The sequence below is a fragment of the Podarcis liolepis genome (genome assembly GCF_965112155.1).
Source record: "Podarcis liolepis genome assembly, chromosome: 7".
NCBI lineage: Eukaryota > Metazoa > Chordata > Lepidosauria > Squamata > Lacertidae > Podarcis > Podarcis liolepis.
Window position 1 is genome coordinate 18,760,953 of NC_139561.1, and position 16,455 is coordinate 18,777,407.

A 16,455-nucleotide genomic window follows, 5' to 3' on the forward strand; every position below is an offset into this window, starting at 1 on the left:
CAAAGGCAGAGCAGGTAAAAAAAAGGTGTAATGACCAGAAGTACAAGGCCTTCCTTTCTCCATCTCTTAAGTCTATTCATCTCTTGCCAAACCACTTCAAGGGAATGAAAAGATTGGCTTTGCAGTGGCCAGGCTTTGGGGATGAGGTGGATGGAATGAGTTTGCCTGAAGGAGCCTACGTACAGTATTGCCTCTCAGTGCCTAGAAACCGTAAAGCTCAAGAAACACTGGGCAAACACTGCTTGTCTGAACCCCCACCCCAATTAGCTAGGCCAGGAAAGAGAAGTGGGTCTGATGCAAAGTCCTGTTCTAAAATCCCCTCTGCCCATTTCATTTCCCCAGGGAACACCATCACCATGCCAACCGCCGCAGGGGCCAAGAAGCGCTTCTGGATCATTGAGGACATGTCCCCATTTGGCAAGCGGCGCAAAACGGCCTCCTCCCGCAAGATGCTGGACGAAGGAATGATGCTGGAGGGCTTCCGGCGCTACGACCTCTACGAAGACTGCAAGGATGCCAGCTGCCAGTTCTCACTGAAGGTCACCCACTACCACTGCACAAGGGAAAACTGCGGCTACAAGTTTTGCGGCCGCACCCACATGTACAAGCATGCCCAGCACCATGACCGTGTCGACAACCTGGTGCTGGACGACTTCAAGCGCTTCAAGTCCTCCCTGAGCTGCAACTTCCCCGACTGCCAGTTCTCGGGAAACAGCACGCACTTCCACTGCCTGCGCTGCGGCTTCCGCTGCACCGACAGCACCAAGGTGACGGCCCACCGCAAGCACCACGGCAAGCAGGACGTCATCAGCGCCGCAGGCTTCTGCCAGTTCAGCTCCAGCGTGGACTGCGAGGTGCCCGACTGCAAGTACAAACTCAAGTGCTCCCACTTCCACTGCACCTACCCCGGCTGCAAGCACACGGTGGTGGGCATGTCGCAGATGGACTCGCACAAGCGCAAGCACGAGAAACAGGAGCGCGGAGAGCTGCCGGCCATCTCTCCGGGCCCCGAGGCCCTCCCGCCCTCCACACTGGAGTACGATGCGCAGAACTCTTCCGTCAACCTTGACAGCTCGCTCAACCTCGGCACTGACACAAACAGCTCCCTCTTCTTCCTGCAGAACGCAGCGGGCGTGGGCCTCAACGACTCCTTGGACCTCAGCCAGAAATTGCCAGAGGCTGCGGGCGCTGCCCCTTCCCCCGCCGGGGAGGGTGGGGTCCCCGTGGAGAGCGAGCGGCTTCCAGCCAGCTGTGGCAACGTGGAAGATGACTCCTCCCACGACGAGGAGGAGGATGAGGAGGAAATGAATGAGGAAGACGAGGAGGAGGAAGATGACGACGATGATGACGATGACGATGAGGAAGATCTGAACACAGACTCTGAAGAGTCACTTCCTGACCCCCAGGCCATGCCTGCAAAGGACGTTAGGGAACTGGGGGAGGCTGCTTCTCCTTCTGCAGTCCACAGCGATGCTTCCAGACCTCCAGGCGAGCAAGCCCCTGCCCCTGAGGCCTCCCCTTAACTTATAGACAGCAGCAGCAGGGTTTTTTGATCTTTAAAAAAAAAAGAAACTGAATTAAATGAGAGGACCCCGCTATGTGAGGCGAGAACAAACGCTGGAACGACAAGCAGCAAAGAGAAACACACACACCCAACTCCACCCCAGGAAGTGCACAAGATAACGAGGAAGCCGCTTAATCCTTGGACCATGCAAAAAATAAAAAGGAAAGAAGCCTTGTGCCCATGGGAAGGGCAGGGGGAGGCGGAGGGACCCATCTGTTGGGACGCACATGTTTACAGGGTGGCAGACGGCAAATCTTTTTACTAATATGCAGATGGGTTGGGCCATGGAGAAGTGACCCTCCTTCTCCTGGATGGATGTGCTAACCATAAGGGCAAATGTCTCCCCTGCCACTTCCCCCAAAATCTCCCCTTGTTGGTTTGGAGGGGGGGAGTGGAGTTGTTTCTTTTCCTTTTTAACTTCTATTTTATTTTCCTGTTTTCATTTTGTCCTTTAACACTCCTCCCATTCTCAGGGAGAGGGGGCAGCTAGCATTCGATGGTGAATATTAGGGGGTGATAATAATATATTATTTACAAAAATGAGGATTTGGTTCCTTTAAGCCACAAAAGCGAAGTTATTCGCCATTAGGCATAATTGGGGTTGGGGGAGGGCATCAGTCATACTTCTATTTTTCTCTCTCCTCTCTTCTCCAACATCAAATGAACAGGAGAAATGGGGGTCTCAGGCAGCTTGGGTTGGTTGGGAAATGGGGTATTTATTGTCAGTTTTTTTAAAAAAAATAAAAGAGAAAGAGAAGCATTAATGAACTGAACGGGGCTGGGAATATGCGGATACTTCTCTGATCCTCTTTGTTATTAAAGAATAATAATAATAATATTAATCTTTTTTTTTAAGGAAGAAAGAACTTATTTATATTGTGACACTCCCACCCCTGAGTGGGGAGTGTTCCTTTTCTGGTGGGGCTCTGACCGGTGGCAGCAAGTACGGGGTATGGCACTGAAAAGAACCCTTGGTTGTGAAAGGGAGGCTTGGATTTAACCAGAGCCAACCCAAACACCGCTGCCTTGCGGAGAGGGGGTGCCAAGTGCTTCTTTTCCAGACTGCAGGGCCACCCCCAACAAGTAGGGTAGAGACCCAGGAGCTCAGGATACCCCTCCGCCTCGCTGCTAATGAAAGAAGAGGAGGTGGAAGATGCACGTACCTCATAAAGAGTAGGCAGGCCCAAGTAGTACTTGGTCTTACTGGGGGATGGCTTAGCTACAGGAAGGAAGCAGAGGTGTTACCCTTCTCTACCATTGTTCTCCCCCCCCCACCTTCACCCCATTTAAGCATGCTTTATGAAGGCTGAAAGAGGGCATGCGTCTTTTAGTGGGAACAAGTTGGGGGAGGATAAATATTAGCTACTACAACCCATCCCATCAAGCCACACATAGGGCTCTTACCTTAAGATTCTCGGGCAGAGAAGGTGATGCTCTTCTGAATCCCAGGACAGAAATATTTCCTGTCCCTTTGCCCTTTGTGGAGCTGTGGAAAGGAAGAGGCCACTTGAATTTGTTGCTCCACAATTAAAGCAGCTGCACAGCAAACTCATTTGGCATACAAATAATCTAATGTCCCTTGCCCACCTGTCCTGCACTCCCTCAGGTCACCAGATAAGGCATATCCTAAAAGGGGGGAGGGCATTTTTTAAAAAAAAAAAACAACAAAGAAGGAAACAGGCACCCACAATGGCTCTGCAGATAGGTCTTTTGCTTCCAATACATTTGGTGGTTTTGAGTCGTTAAAAGCTAATGAAACCAGCCACACACAACAACCCTTGTGTCTAACAGACATGCCATTTTAGTGCAAAAAGGCTGAGAGCTTTATTAGTATTTGAATCCCTCTCAAACAATCACACCCAAAACAACTTGACAGTTCAACAGTAAGAATGTGGTCCATGGACACTTTTTAAAGTTTCTTAAAATATTAACAGTAAGGGAAAGGAGGAGGAAAACTAAAAGAGTGGCAAAGAAAAGGATAAAGGATATGTCCAGGAAAAAAAGATAGCTGTACAGTATTTTTGCCCCTGTAAAGGTTACGAATAGATATAGAGATATACAGAAATATATAGAACAGAGAGAAAGGAGCCATACCAAGATAATACTCTGTGAGTATCCAGTGAATAATTCTACCCTGAGGAACAGACCCTTCAACATCCTATTTGGTTGCTCACCAACAATTATCTCCTTCACACACAAGTGTGGACACTAATTCCCACCACCTCCAGCTAGCCAAAAAACTTGTTGGGGGGGGCAAAAGCTACAGAAAGGGGGTCTTCCTTACCATCATTTTCCTACTCTCAGTATAGAGTATCAAGTGATTCTGAATTTGAATTTCAGCCAGGCAGACATTTTAAAAGAGACACAAAAAAGCCCTGTCATTTAATGAAACACACTTCATGCACTCTCTCTTATCCACAGACACACCATTCTCTCTTATCCACAGACACACTCCAATTTGGTTTGTAGTAATATGCATAGGATTTTTTTTATTTGTTCTTAATTTTGTTTTGGGAGGTTGGGGACAATTGTTTCCTCAAGAACCATCTCAGCCTCCTATGACTCTTCCCACAGCTTTAAAAGAAAAAGCTTGAACCTCATTAATGACTGTTTCTGGATTTTTATAAAACAAATGTAATTAATTATTAGCCATTTCAAACGTATGGGCAGTCAGGTTATAAATTTTTTTTTTCTAAAAAAGAAACCTCACCAAGAGCCTACCTTTTCCTGGTAGTTTTGACTTGGCAAAGGTGCTCCTTGGAACATCTAATTAGATGGTAGCAAGTCTCCACACCGCTGACTCCTCTGCTTTTTTAAATTCCAGGATGGAGCAGGTTATGGTCTCATAGTGTGAGCATAGGTCACATCAACAGATGCACATCAAAATTACCTAAGAGAACAGGCACAATGAGGTCTTACTCTTCCCTGTCCTCTCAGTCTCTTGAAAGGACCCGAGTTCGGTGAGCGTGGTAGTGAGGTATTTATGTTTAAGAAGTTTGGGCAAACTCTCAGCACATTCTTATCCCTCTCCTGTTCTCACCACTTAGGTGTCTCGCTAAAAGGTGCTACAGAAAACTCCTGCTTGCGGTCAAGGTTTTGGAAACCTGTGGTGCACTGCAGGGTGAGAGGCAATGGATAAGCCCTATTTTTTATGTTTCTATACATTTTGGGGTCTTTTTTAATACAAGCAGGCAGTTACGACCCTCTGGTGGTGGCAGGGTAGTAAGATGGCCTCCCCTGGGTTTCTGGTCCATTGGTGTTGGCCATAGAAGCCAGTGGTTACTAGTGGGCAAGAAAGGAAGGGGTGGGAAGAGAAGAATTTGCAGAACAGGTACAGTTTACATTAGCCAGTTATGCACCTCTTCCTATGTAACTGTTTGGATTTGACTGGAATGGTTATTCCCCACTGAGAATCACCCAGTAACCAGTTTCCCCATTGTTTCGACCACCTTCAGTTCCAACAAAAAGCCTGCCAAGTTGAACTAGTTTTAACACCTAATGACTGGTCCCTCTATACTTCCCCAGTTTCACAACCTTCTCCCCCTCCTTCTCTGCCTAAAACAAAAAGAATGAAAAAACAGGTCTTTATATTTATATATATGTTAAATGTTTATCAACTGCATCCTGATGGACATCCTGATTCAGGAAGAAGCACTTCAGTGTCCCCAGGTGTTAAGAGGAGGACATTTAAGAATGAGCTTAAAAGTTCAGAGCAAGCATAAACCTTTGGATGGACCCTAAGCGTGTCATTTTACAGAGCAGGAGAGGCCACCAGTTAGCAACAAAGCAAGATTATTCAACCTTTCCCCCCACACAACATAACCTTTCCTGATTCTGTGTCCTCTCATCCCACTCACAGTAGGCAAATTTGGACATGGTAAAATTTAGCATGGCTGAAAGTACAGGGGTGGTAAATGCGTCCTCTGTTCCCGCTGCCCCTGGGCAGGCTCACATTCATGTCCTGTATCCCATGGAAATTTAGTAGTCCCAAGCATAAGTGATGGTGGTGCTGATGATGTGCGGAGAAGATGTTGAGGTTTAGGCAGCCAGTTTGCGCCTCTCCAGGACAACAGCTGGTGGCCATAGATTTAAAAGGCATATGCTTTGACAACCATTGCTGAAATGGAGCCAGCGGAATATAGAACTTGGTGGCTTTAAGGGGACCATGTGTTGGGGGGGGATGTGTCAAGAACAAGAGAGAGAGTTTAAAAAACCAAACCTCTGAAACCCTAAGTGTAGATCCTTTCATTACTGCTTTGTCGTTGAAAAAGGGGGGGGGAGGAACCTAGCCACCAAATAAATACATAAATTATTATAAAGTTCACCTGTATTGAAAGAGAACTGTATTTCAATATAGAAAAAGAAATGGTGTTTGTTTTTTAATGGCCCTAGATTTTGAAAGGAAAACACACACACACACATACACACACAGAAGAACAGGAAGACAAAAATATGAGGGAGAAATTCTAGCCTTTTGTAAAATCCATATTGCACACTAGGACTATAAGCCATTGCTAGCTCATTTTGAATTTTAAAATGTGTACTTTCTTTTGTTGTTGTTTTTATTTTATTTTATTTCTTTCTGTGTGGGAGGGGTGGGGAGGGAGAAAAAGAAGAAGTGATGCTTGAACTACCAATGCTCTTTTTAATGTTTTATAAATATGTATGTGTATATATATAAATATAAATATAATATGTATGCACATATATATATATGTGTGTGTATATATCTATATGTATATACCTATATATATAGATATATAGCTATATATAGGTTTTGAGACAAAAAATAATAATGCAGAAAGTGAAAAAAAAATCCTAACAGGACGGTGTGCTCTGATTTTACTTGAATTTGGTCTTCTCAGCACCTACGTTATTAAGAACTGAATATTTTTCCACTTGAATTTAGTGCTATTAGAAATTTAATATATGTGTTTTATTTATTTGATTATTATTTTTTTTGCATGACTGATGCAAGGTTTGACATTTTCACTCAATAAAAACTGGAAAAAACCAAACAAACAAAAAGCCAACCAATCACAGCTTTCTGTTGATTTGTAGCATTGCACTGACTTTTAACTAGCATCTTTAAAAGTCCTACTTTTTAATTATTTATTTAACATATTTAGTTAATAGCACTTCTTGAGCTCAGACATGTTTCATCTCTCTGCTCCAAGAGCAAAGCTTAGGTAATTACTGGCATTGTAGAAAGCTACCTGCTGCCAGGTTAGGCCTGTCATTGGGGTCTGGAAAACCAAATTGTACTCCCCATATGCAGAAAAAAATAGCTTCATTAAACCCCAGACTAACAGACCCCACAATTCTCCTGATGACGACACTAGAAACACAATGGAGCCTGAGATCAACCCCTATGTCCCTCCCTCCCACCCTGCAACCCAAACATCTAAAAACTGAGCCAAAGAAGAACTCATGGGGCTGTAACGCTGCCCTTACAGGTCAGGTATGCATAGCAGCTCACCAAAAGTTACAAAATGTACAGATACGAGGTGTGGCATTCCAAAGCCTAAAGAGATATCCATACCATTAAGGGCTATCTAGCGCCTTTGGTTAAATGCCCGGTGATGCAACAATCATCTAAACCACGAATGGGGAACCATTTTCAGTTCAAGGACAACTTCTGTCTTTCTGGGCAACCTTCCAAGGGCCACATGCCAGGGTCGCTGGGGCCAGAGGCAAAAGTGAGGAAAACAGCACATGTGGATTTTGCCTTTGTACCATAAGTTAGTTTCACACATACTGAGGCACCCCTCTCTAGCCTCCATCCAGACAACCAAGAGGCATTATAAGAGTTAAGGACACATTCCAGTGAGCCAAAAAATCAAAAACCACCAACCACTCAAAAGAGGGCACAAAGCAGGGTCAGTGAGCGATGTGGCTAGGGAGAGTCCTAAGGGACAAGGTAAAGAGGCCTATAGGACCACACTGATTCTAAACAATAGTCAATTTTTTTATATAAAAAAAAGACTTGCAAATTACTTTGAGGTTGGTGTGTAGAATGGCTAAATGTACTGTGTGTTGTGAATAACGTGTCACACTGAGTTCAAATCACTACTCAGCCATGGAATTCACTAGATGACCTTGCAGAAGTCTGCCTCCCGCTTAGGCTCACCTAATTCAGAAGATTATTAAGATAAAAGAAAGAGACCATGCACTCTGCCTGGAGCTCAGTAATCCCACATTTTGCAGGCAGAGGAACGGAGGCTGGGAACAGGACTTTCTGGTCATAACCAAGCTTGGATTCAAATGAAGTTTCACTGCGGCCTGATAGATAGATGCCTTTGTCACCTTCACCCATGAAGACAAAAGTATGAGCAGCTTCTGTGTTTATATTGATTCTTAATTAACTCCAAAAACACATGGGAGATCATGGGCCTACCAGCGACTCCTCAAATGAGCCCAGGATCAGTTTCAGCCTGCTTCCCTGGTGGTACTGGGCCCCAATGTTCTAATTCTCCATTTCCCCAGAAACTACTGTGCCCCTACTCCAAAATCATCCAATGAGTTACACATAACAGTGCTGTTCCACCTCTAGGCACACTTTTAAACACAACAAGGGATCTTTGTTTTAATTTGTGAGATGTGTTCCTGTTTCTTAGGATGTATCGACACTGCTGACAGACTGGTTATAAGTGATCTTTCTCCTTAGCCAATGATAGGGTTCCAGGGGTGCCAAAATCTCTGGCAGGCAGCTCTTTGCACCCACACTGAAAAAATTCTCAGGATTCATTGGGAGAGAGTAAATCATGACAGTTGTTAAGTCATCACACACACACACACACACCCCTAGCATAGCGCTATCTTACTCTCTTCTTCCTGCCTTTTCTTTAAAAGCGTAAAAATGTACATTCTAGTGCCACTGGTGTGACCCATTGTAAGCTGATCCCAACTTACTAGTAGTACACAAATGGAATAAAACATATGAAACACAGCCCAATTTTGTGTATACCTTGGCAAAGTATGACAGCAGCAAAATTGACCAACACACAAACCTACCTTCCCATGATCTAAGGGGTGGGTCAGGTGAACTGAGCAGCGGAATGCGAGGGGCTAACTTTTATGATTGAGCCTCTTCTGCAAAGGCTTAGCCACCTTCACCCTCTTTGTTGAAATCTGGGTTGGAGAGAAGCAAGATCCATGACGATGCGGTGCTTCCAAGTTCTGGGCAGCCACAAACTCTGCATGCTGACTCCTAAACAAGAAGAAGACAGGACATAAGAAGAGCTCTGTTGGTTCAGACCCAAAGGCCCATCTAGTGCAATATCTTATTCCCCACAGTGGCCAATCAGACACCTCCAGGAAGCACACACAGGTCATGAAGGCAAGAGCTGGTCTGAAACAGAATGGTCTGTTTAGTTCTTGCAGGCAATACCTGCTGACATCACCCTTCAGGAAATGGTCTCATTTCTTTTTAAAGCCATATAAGCTAGCGGACACAGACACACACCTTATTCATTATTTCTTTAAGTGATTATATTCTGCCTTTCAACTATAGTCCTCAAAGTGGCTAACAACATTCATAAATACAGATCTTGGAGCCAGGGGTCCTGTTGCTTACCCTCCACCACACTCCTCACACGTTGCTTACAGGATACTTTGGGTGGTATCCAACTAAGTCCTACTCAGAGTAGATCCATAAAAATTAGTGGGCTTAAGTTATTAGTGTCTTAGTTTCAATGAGTCAACTCTTTAGTAGGGCTAGCATTCGATACAACCTCTTTCTGAAAGCTGGCCTAAATTTGCATCTGTTCATATAAATTAGCATATGCAAATTTCAATCTTCTAAGCATCTAGCAACAGACCTGGTGGCAGCATATTTCACAAATTAACAATGTTCTTTGTGAACAACTATATCATTCTGTCTGTTCCGAATATGCTACTGATCAATTTGATTAGATGGCCCAGAGTTTCTGGCATAAGAGAGAGGGAGACCAAACCTAGTTGGAACAGGCCTTTGAGAGTTGTTCATTAGTAAGCTTAGCCCTCCTAATAGTTTGCAGTCAATGTGTGGGGATGAGGTTAGACTCCCAAGTCCCATCAGCCTCAGCCACCACAGCCAATGGTGAGGGACAGAATAATAGAATTGCAGAGTTGGAAGGGACCTTGAGGGTCATCTAGCCCAACCTCTTAAGAAGAAATATAAGTGACACAGGTACAGTTCCTTTTTCTGTTAGAAACACAAACTCCTGGGTTGGTAACAAAGCTTTGGTTATTATTAAGGTATAAGAAAACAACATCAGTACTAACTTAAAATACACAATGGTGCTTTTTTTTGGGGGGGGGGTAATTTAATCTACACTATATCCAGCCAGCAGCAGGCCTTTAACCTTTGCTAAGAATTCATCCCCAGCTACTGAAATAGAAGCCCAACTTTTCATCATGGATCAGTTCAAACATAATGTCAAACCATGGTTTATCAATGCATAAACAAGCTTCAGGCTCACACTCTCCTTCCCTTCCTGCATTCCAACCCCTTCCGCGACTTCCAAGTTGTTCACAAATGAGGCAAAAACCCTACAACACCTAGTATGTTTGCAGCAAACCAGACCTGGAAACTGTGGTTGTGGAAAGTGCCACAATGTCCAATTCTAGTTTGCAAGCAAATTTTTGTTTGTACACTATTTGGATGCATTGAAAAACTATGGCTTGACAGCAGTGTCAAAATTAGGGGTATCAAAAAGGAAGATGGGGTGCATATGTCCAAAGCTTACTCAAAGAACACCAAACCGTGGTCTGGCATCATGCCCAAACCGTAGGTAATGCCTATATTTTAAAATAGGCTGGGGAGACAGGAACACATTACGTAAGCTATGTTTTTCTCTTAGAATGTGCCATATGCTCCTAGAAACACTACACATTACTCTCCTCCTGAGTGCTTAAAATGCACACCACATCTCTGGCCAAATCAACCCTTGCTACCTATAGAAAGAGCAGAGTGCAGAAGAGCCCATAGCAAAGAATCTGCTGGCCTCTCTGCACTGCCAAAAGGATCTGGAATCAGTGGCATAATCTATGCCAAACTGAGCCTGCTGCCTTTGCAAGCATTCCCCCCCCCCCTTGGTATCAAAGTGGGATTATGGCTCTTCTCTCTTTCAAAGACACACCCCCCCCCCCCCCCCGGTTACTCTGCTGCCGCTCCCAGCCATCTTGTTCTTCAGATGTCATTATCTGAGCACACTCCTAATCCAACCTCGGAGCAGCACAGAGTTTTGTTCTTGCTGGAGCCATGCCTATAGCGGATGCAAAAATTTTACATTAATGCTTTCTGAGCAGAAAAGATGTGCACAAACCCCCACACACAAACAATCCGCAGCTTGCAGGGCTCCCGTTGGGACTTGCTCAGTTCTCTTTGTAGGGCTCCCACTTCTCTTCAATAAAAGAGTGACTAATTTATGAGAGAAAAGGCAAATTCAACAAATTAACGCACAGCCTGCAGGCTGGAACTGGTCTCGCCAAGAGCCTGGGCCCTGCTTCACAGTGGTTGCATGGTGTGCCACACACCTCGGGAGCTGTGCAGGAGGCAAGGAAGAGTCTGAACCAATGCAAGTTGACCTTTGTGTCGTTTCACAGTTGAAAGGGGCTTAGCATACCCTCTAACATTTATCCAATGAAAATAGGGACATCCCATTCCATAATGATAATTTTATTCTTTATACCCCACACATCTTATTGGGTTGCCCCAGCTACTCTGGGCAGCTTCCAGCATATATAAAAACCTAATTTTTTAAAAAACCTTCCCTATACAGGATTGCCTCCAGACGACTAGGGGGTTGTATAATTCCATACCCTCCAATATTTCTCCAATGAAAATAGGGACATCCTAAGGAAAAATGGGACGCGGGTGGCGCTGTGGGTTAAACCACAGAGCCTAGGACTTGCCGATCAGAAGGTCGGCGGTTCGAATCCCCGCGACGGGGTGAACTCCCGTTGCACGGACACTGCTCCTGCCAACCGAGCAGTTCGAAAGCACGTCAAAGTGCAAGTAGATAAATAGGTACTGCTCCGGCGGGAAGGTAAACAGCGTTTCCGGGCACTGCTCTGGTTCGCCAGAAGTGGCTTAGTCATGCTTGCCACATGACCCGGAAGCTGTATGCTGGCTCCCTCGGCCAATAAAGCAAGATGAGCGCAGCAACTCCAGAGTCGGTCACGACTGGACCTAATGGTCAGGGGTCCCTTTACCTTTTAAGGAAAAATGGGACATTTCGGGATCAAATCAGAAACCGGGACGGTTTCTCTAAATCAGGGACGTCCCTGGAAAATAGGGACACTTGGAGGGTCTGGGCTTAGCTGCCTGTGAAGACTGCAAGTTGTAGCTGCTGGTGGGCAGGCCTGAGGCTTATAAAGCCTGCAGGGGCCTTCATTATTATATTCTACATTTTCAGCTTCCAAGTTTATAGCAGGAAAAGAGTGCAAGCATGACTCTATCCAGTTTAAGTAGTAGATAGGTAGCCGTGTTGGTCTGCCATAGTCAAAATAAAAAAAATTCCTTCCAGTAGCACCTTAAAGACCAACTAAGTTAGTTCTTGGTATGAGCTTTCGTGTGCATGCACACTTCTTCAGATACAAGTGTGCATGCACACGAAAGCTCATACCAAGAACTAACTTAGCTGGTCTTTAAGGTGCTACTGGAAGGAATTTTTTTTATTTTGTCTATCCAGTTTAGTTGCTTGCTCCCCCCCCCTCCCGTTTAGTTGCTTGCTAAGGACTAGCTAGCTCATATGCAATGCTAAACAAGGGATGGAGGAACCTGTGGCCAAAGAGTGTTATGCATTGTTACATTTGTACCCTGCCTTTCTCATACCCTGGAACCCATGGTGGCGGACGTGTGGTTCCCAGGTGGCCACCCATCTAGACTCAGGTTTTCTTAGCTGCAGCAAGGTGGTTGTTACCCTCACCAATAGTCAGCAGGGATGGGAAATGAAGTCTCAACAACTGCTAGAGGGCACCATGCTGAGGAGAGATGCTAATGAAGAATGACAAATGAATCGTGTTTAATGACATTTCACAGCCCCATTCGCAAACTACAAATATGAAGGGGGTGGATTTGGGCCAGTTTTGTGGGGAGGCACAAAATTCACTGCTGCTGTGCCAGAGCTACTCCCAGTGGCTATTATTTTCCTTTCCCAAAGTTCCCATATAAGCAATGCCTATGTCATAATGTAGTGTTAGTCCCACCACATGGTCTTCTGGGAATGCATATGGTGGCTTTGGGGAGCAACCCCTACCCAGCTTTAGACTCCTCCGCCCTCAAAGGTTGATGGGTCAGCCTCTTGTTTCATCACGGTAAAAGTAAAGGGACCCCTGACTGTTAGGTCCAGTCACAGACGACTGGGGTTGCGGCACTCATCTCGCTTTACTGGCAGAGGGAGCCAACGTTTGTCCACTGACAGTTTTTCTGGGTCATGCAGCCAGCATGACTAAGCCACTTCTAGCGAAACCAGAGCAGCACACGGAAAAGCCGTTTACCTTCCTGCCAGTATGGTACCTATTTATCTACCTGCACTTTGATGTGCTTTCAAACTGCTAGGTTGGCAGGAGCTGGGACCGAGCAACGGGAGCTCGCATGATCTTTTGCGTGGATGGTACCACTGGACAGACATCCATTAATACTTCAAAGTCTGCACAGGTTTTCTCTCTTCTTGGCAAAAACATCATGCTCTAAAAAAGTCCTGAATAGGATGCGTAGTCAGGCCAGGCCGGCTCCTGGTTATCAAAGCAGCTGCCGCTGCGGCACAAAAAATCCAGATGGGCTCACTCCGCCCCTTGGTCCCCCATGGCAGCGCTGGAGCTTCTTCACTCCTCCCCGCTCTCCGGAGCCCACCATGACCCGGGCAGCCCTAGTGCCCCAGGAGGGTGGCTGTCTTGGAGGAAGGACAGTCCAAACTGTAAGGTGACATTCACGACAGCATGCACTGCACACAGAAAAGCTGTTTCTCAGAAGGTTGCCTTACCATGCTGCTGTATTCCAGAGCATGCTGCAGTTGGGCCAGTGTGCTCCCTTGAGCCCCAAACTGCAGAAGCCCCAAAGAGAGAGACACGCTCATTGGGGAAATGGCAAGGTTGGTTCCATGGTTGAGCTCTGCCCAGCATTGGTAGAGTGTGATGGCAAACTCCGTGCTCAGGTTCTGTGGTTCATGGTGTCAGTATAAAAGCTGCCCTGCTCCTGCTCTCCCTCCAGGCCTTCAAATATTATGTCATTTAAATGGAAAAGAAGAGAAGGCTAGCAATTATAACTGTTTTAGGGACTTTCTTATAAAGTATACCCTAAACATATCCTTGGAAACAGACATTACCTTCATGTTTTCCTTGGCATTTCTTCCTCCTGCCATCTTCCTCCAGGTCAGGATGGCAGGAGGTCTGCAGAGCGTACAGGGAAAACAAAGAGCCACATGGGATATGTTTATTTTCTGAACATCAAAATAGGCCTCAAACAGTTACAGAGAGACCTTTCCTAAGAATCCTTAGGGACTGCTATTTCTCTGGAAGCAACATCTATACACTGAAGGGTTTTGCCTTTGCAACCTTCTGAAAGAGGGGTCCGGAAGGTGAGGCGGAGGGAGAGGTGGTGGGCAAGGGGGAGGTCGCTGGGAAAGGAGAAATTTTATTTTTTCTTCCCGGACGGGAAAAGACTTTTCTCAGCCTTGAAAGTCCAGAAAAGAAAGAGAAATGGGACTCATAGTTAGTACTCTCTAATGCCTCTAAGATCAAGAGGAAATCACTATCATCACAGAATGCAGATGCTGAGAGAAATCCTACTTACGGTACATGTCTATCTTCTTCCTGTAACAAACGTAAAATGATCTAGCCATAGGAGCTCACCAGGCCTTTTAGCACTTTGGTGACCAGTGAGCCAGCAGAGGGAGGTGTCACAGTGGCTTCTATAAATCTGGGGCTGTCCCTGGAAAATAGGGACACTTGGCACTTGAGGTGCCCAGATGGGAGACCACCAGGGACCCCATGATATGGTGCTTAGAATTACGGTATACAGACAAAAAGTACTATGTAAACAAATACATATATAGACCAAAAAAAAAGTCCTGAATAGTATGGCACCCTACTTTTCTGGGGTAGGTGGGTGCTTTGAGTAAAAGTTCCACTTCCTCATATACACATTTGTTGATGTCTTACCAGGCGCTCTGATCAAGCAGGTTATTGAAACAATACAAAAACCTACCCAAATGTAAAAGCAAGAAAAGTGTGAACACAGCATTAATACATCTTTTATAGCACCTTCAGTTCCCCAGGGGGTGAGAGGGCATTGCCCACTGCTGGTCTAAACAATGGCAGCCTTCCATCCCACCACAATGGCAGGCAAGATTTTGAAAGGGTTATAAAGAGATCTACCGTATTTTTCGTCCCATAGGACGCACCTAGTTTTTTGGGGGGAATTAAAGGAAATTTCCCCCCCTTTATTTCCCCCCCAAAAGCAGGTTGGGGAAATCGAACCAGGTCGAGGAAAAGCGGGATGGCGGCGCTGCGCCTCCCTGCAGTCCCCCGAGCTTGTGGGGCTGGCCGATGTCTGCCCGGCGCGAGGGGCGCTCTGCTTCAGGGCACCCTGCCCACCGGGAGGCAGGCTGCTATCCGCAGTGTGGGGAGCCCTGCGGGGAACTCCTGCAGGGCTCCCCACGCTGTGGGTGTCTGCCTGGCGCAAGGGCGCTCTGCTTCAGGGCGCCCCTCGCGCCGGGCGGCAGGCTGCTATCCGCAGCGTGGGCAGCCTTGCGGGATCTCCCGAAGGGCTGCCTAGGCTGCGGATGTGTTCCCGAAGCGCCGGGCACTCTGCTTTCAGGGCACCCGACGCTCCGGGAAGCAGGCTGCTATCCGCAGCCTAGACAGCCCTGCGGGACCTCCCACAGGGCTGCCTAGGCTGCGGATGTCTTCCTGAAGCCTGGAGGGCGAGAGGGGTTGGTGCGCACCGACCCCTCTCGCTCTCCAAGCTTCAGCAAAAGCCTGCATTCGCCCCATAGGACGCACCCAGATTTCCCCTTCATTTTTGGAGGGGAAAAAGTGCATCCTATAGGGCAAAAAATACGGTAATTCAAAGCTATTTTCTCCCAAGACTCAAAACAGGGTATCCACAATATAAGAATATTGCTCCAGAATCCTAGTAACCCCCTCATCTTAATCAAAAAACAATGGGAGCATGACATAGACTATGAAATAAACCCTACCCAATGGAATAAACTGTGGTCTAAATCCATCTCCCCTTGAAACTGACCTATAGATGGTACCTAACACCACAGAAGTCGGCACTGATATATCAAGGAACCTCACCAAAATGCTGGAGAAGTTGTACCTCTACAGCAGTGTTTTTCAACCTTTTTTGGGCAAAGGCACACTTGTTTCATGAAAAAAATCACGAGGCACACCACCACTGTGTGCGGAGAGGGAGATGTCAGAGCCCCGCTGCTCTCTATGGGGAATCGGATGAGAGCGGACTGCCTGTCCGCTCTCATCCGATCCCATCCGATCTGATCCCCACCCAGGATGGATGGAAAATAGGGTGGACATAGTCCGGCGCCTGCCTAGTGGGTGAAAATTTGACTTTTTTTTAAAAAAAAAAAATCTTTCGAATTTTTCAATTTTTCCCACGGCACACCAGGCAACATCTCACGGCACACTAGTGTGCCGTGGAACAGTGGTTGAAAAACACTGCTCTACAGGCACATACCTCCATGTGTGGTGGGGATTGCCCCCAAATCCAACTCTTTTGGACATCAGTCCTACAAGAAATATGTGAAATAACTAAACAGGTATCAGAAGCCACCCTAGAACTGGCCCTATAGAATATTTTCCAAGACAATAACACACACTCACATTACAGAGAGCTTATAACCCAGGAGCATCATAGCTAGACACTGGAGGGACCTGTCAGG

The 16,455-nt window shown here is 46.2% G+C and overlaps 2 protein-coding genes across 24 annotated transcripts in view; one reads left to right on the top strand and one right to left on the bottom strand.

Moving 5' to 3' along the window:
• Positions 1–3,377, top strand: part of CASZ1 (castor zinc finger 1) — a 443,166-nt gene extending 439,789 nt beyond the window's left edge. For all 12 annotated transcript variants that reach the window (XM_083512761.1, XM_083512760.1, XM_083512759.1 and 9 more), the window contains one exon: positions 343–3,377. In XM_083512761.1, the coding sequence (XP_083368887.1) occupies positions 343–1,523 (1,181 nt within the window). In that variant the 3' untranslated portion in view covers positions 1,524–3,377. The remainder of the gene's footprint in view (positions 1–342) is intronic.
• PEX14 (peroxisomal biogenesis factor 14) overlaps positions 3,228–16,455 on the bottom strand; it is a 144,656-nt gene continuing 131,428 nt past the window's right edge. For 3 of the 12 annotated variants that reach the window (XM_083513192.1, XM_083513190.1, XM_083513191.1), the window contains 2 exons: positions 8,579–8,774; positions 3,228–4,454 (listed from right to left, as the gene is read on the bottom strand). The gene's annotated coding sequence lies outside the window, so the exon portion shown is untranslated. Of the gene's footprint in view, positions 4,455–8,578; positions 8,775–10,872; positions 10,968–12,383; positions 14,481–16,455 lie in introns of all 12 variants that reach the window. The other 9 variants (XM_083513197.1, XM_083513200.1, XM_083513198.1 and 6 more) reach the window with 9 other exon arrangements.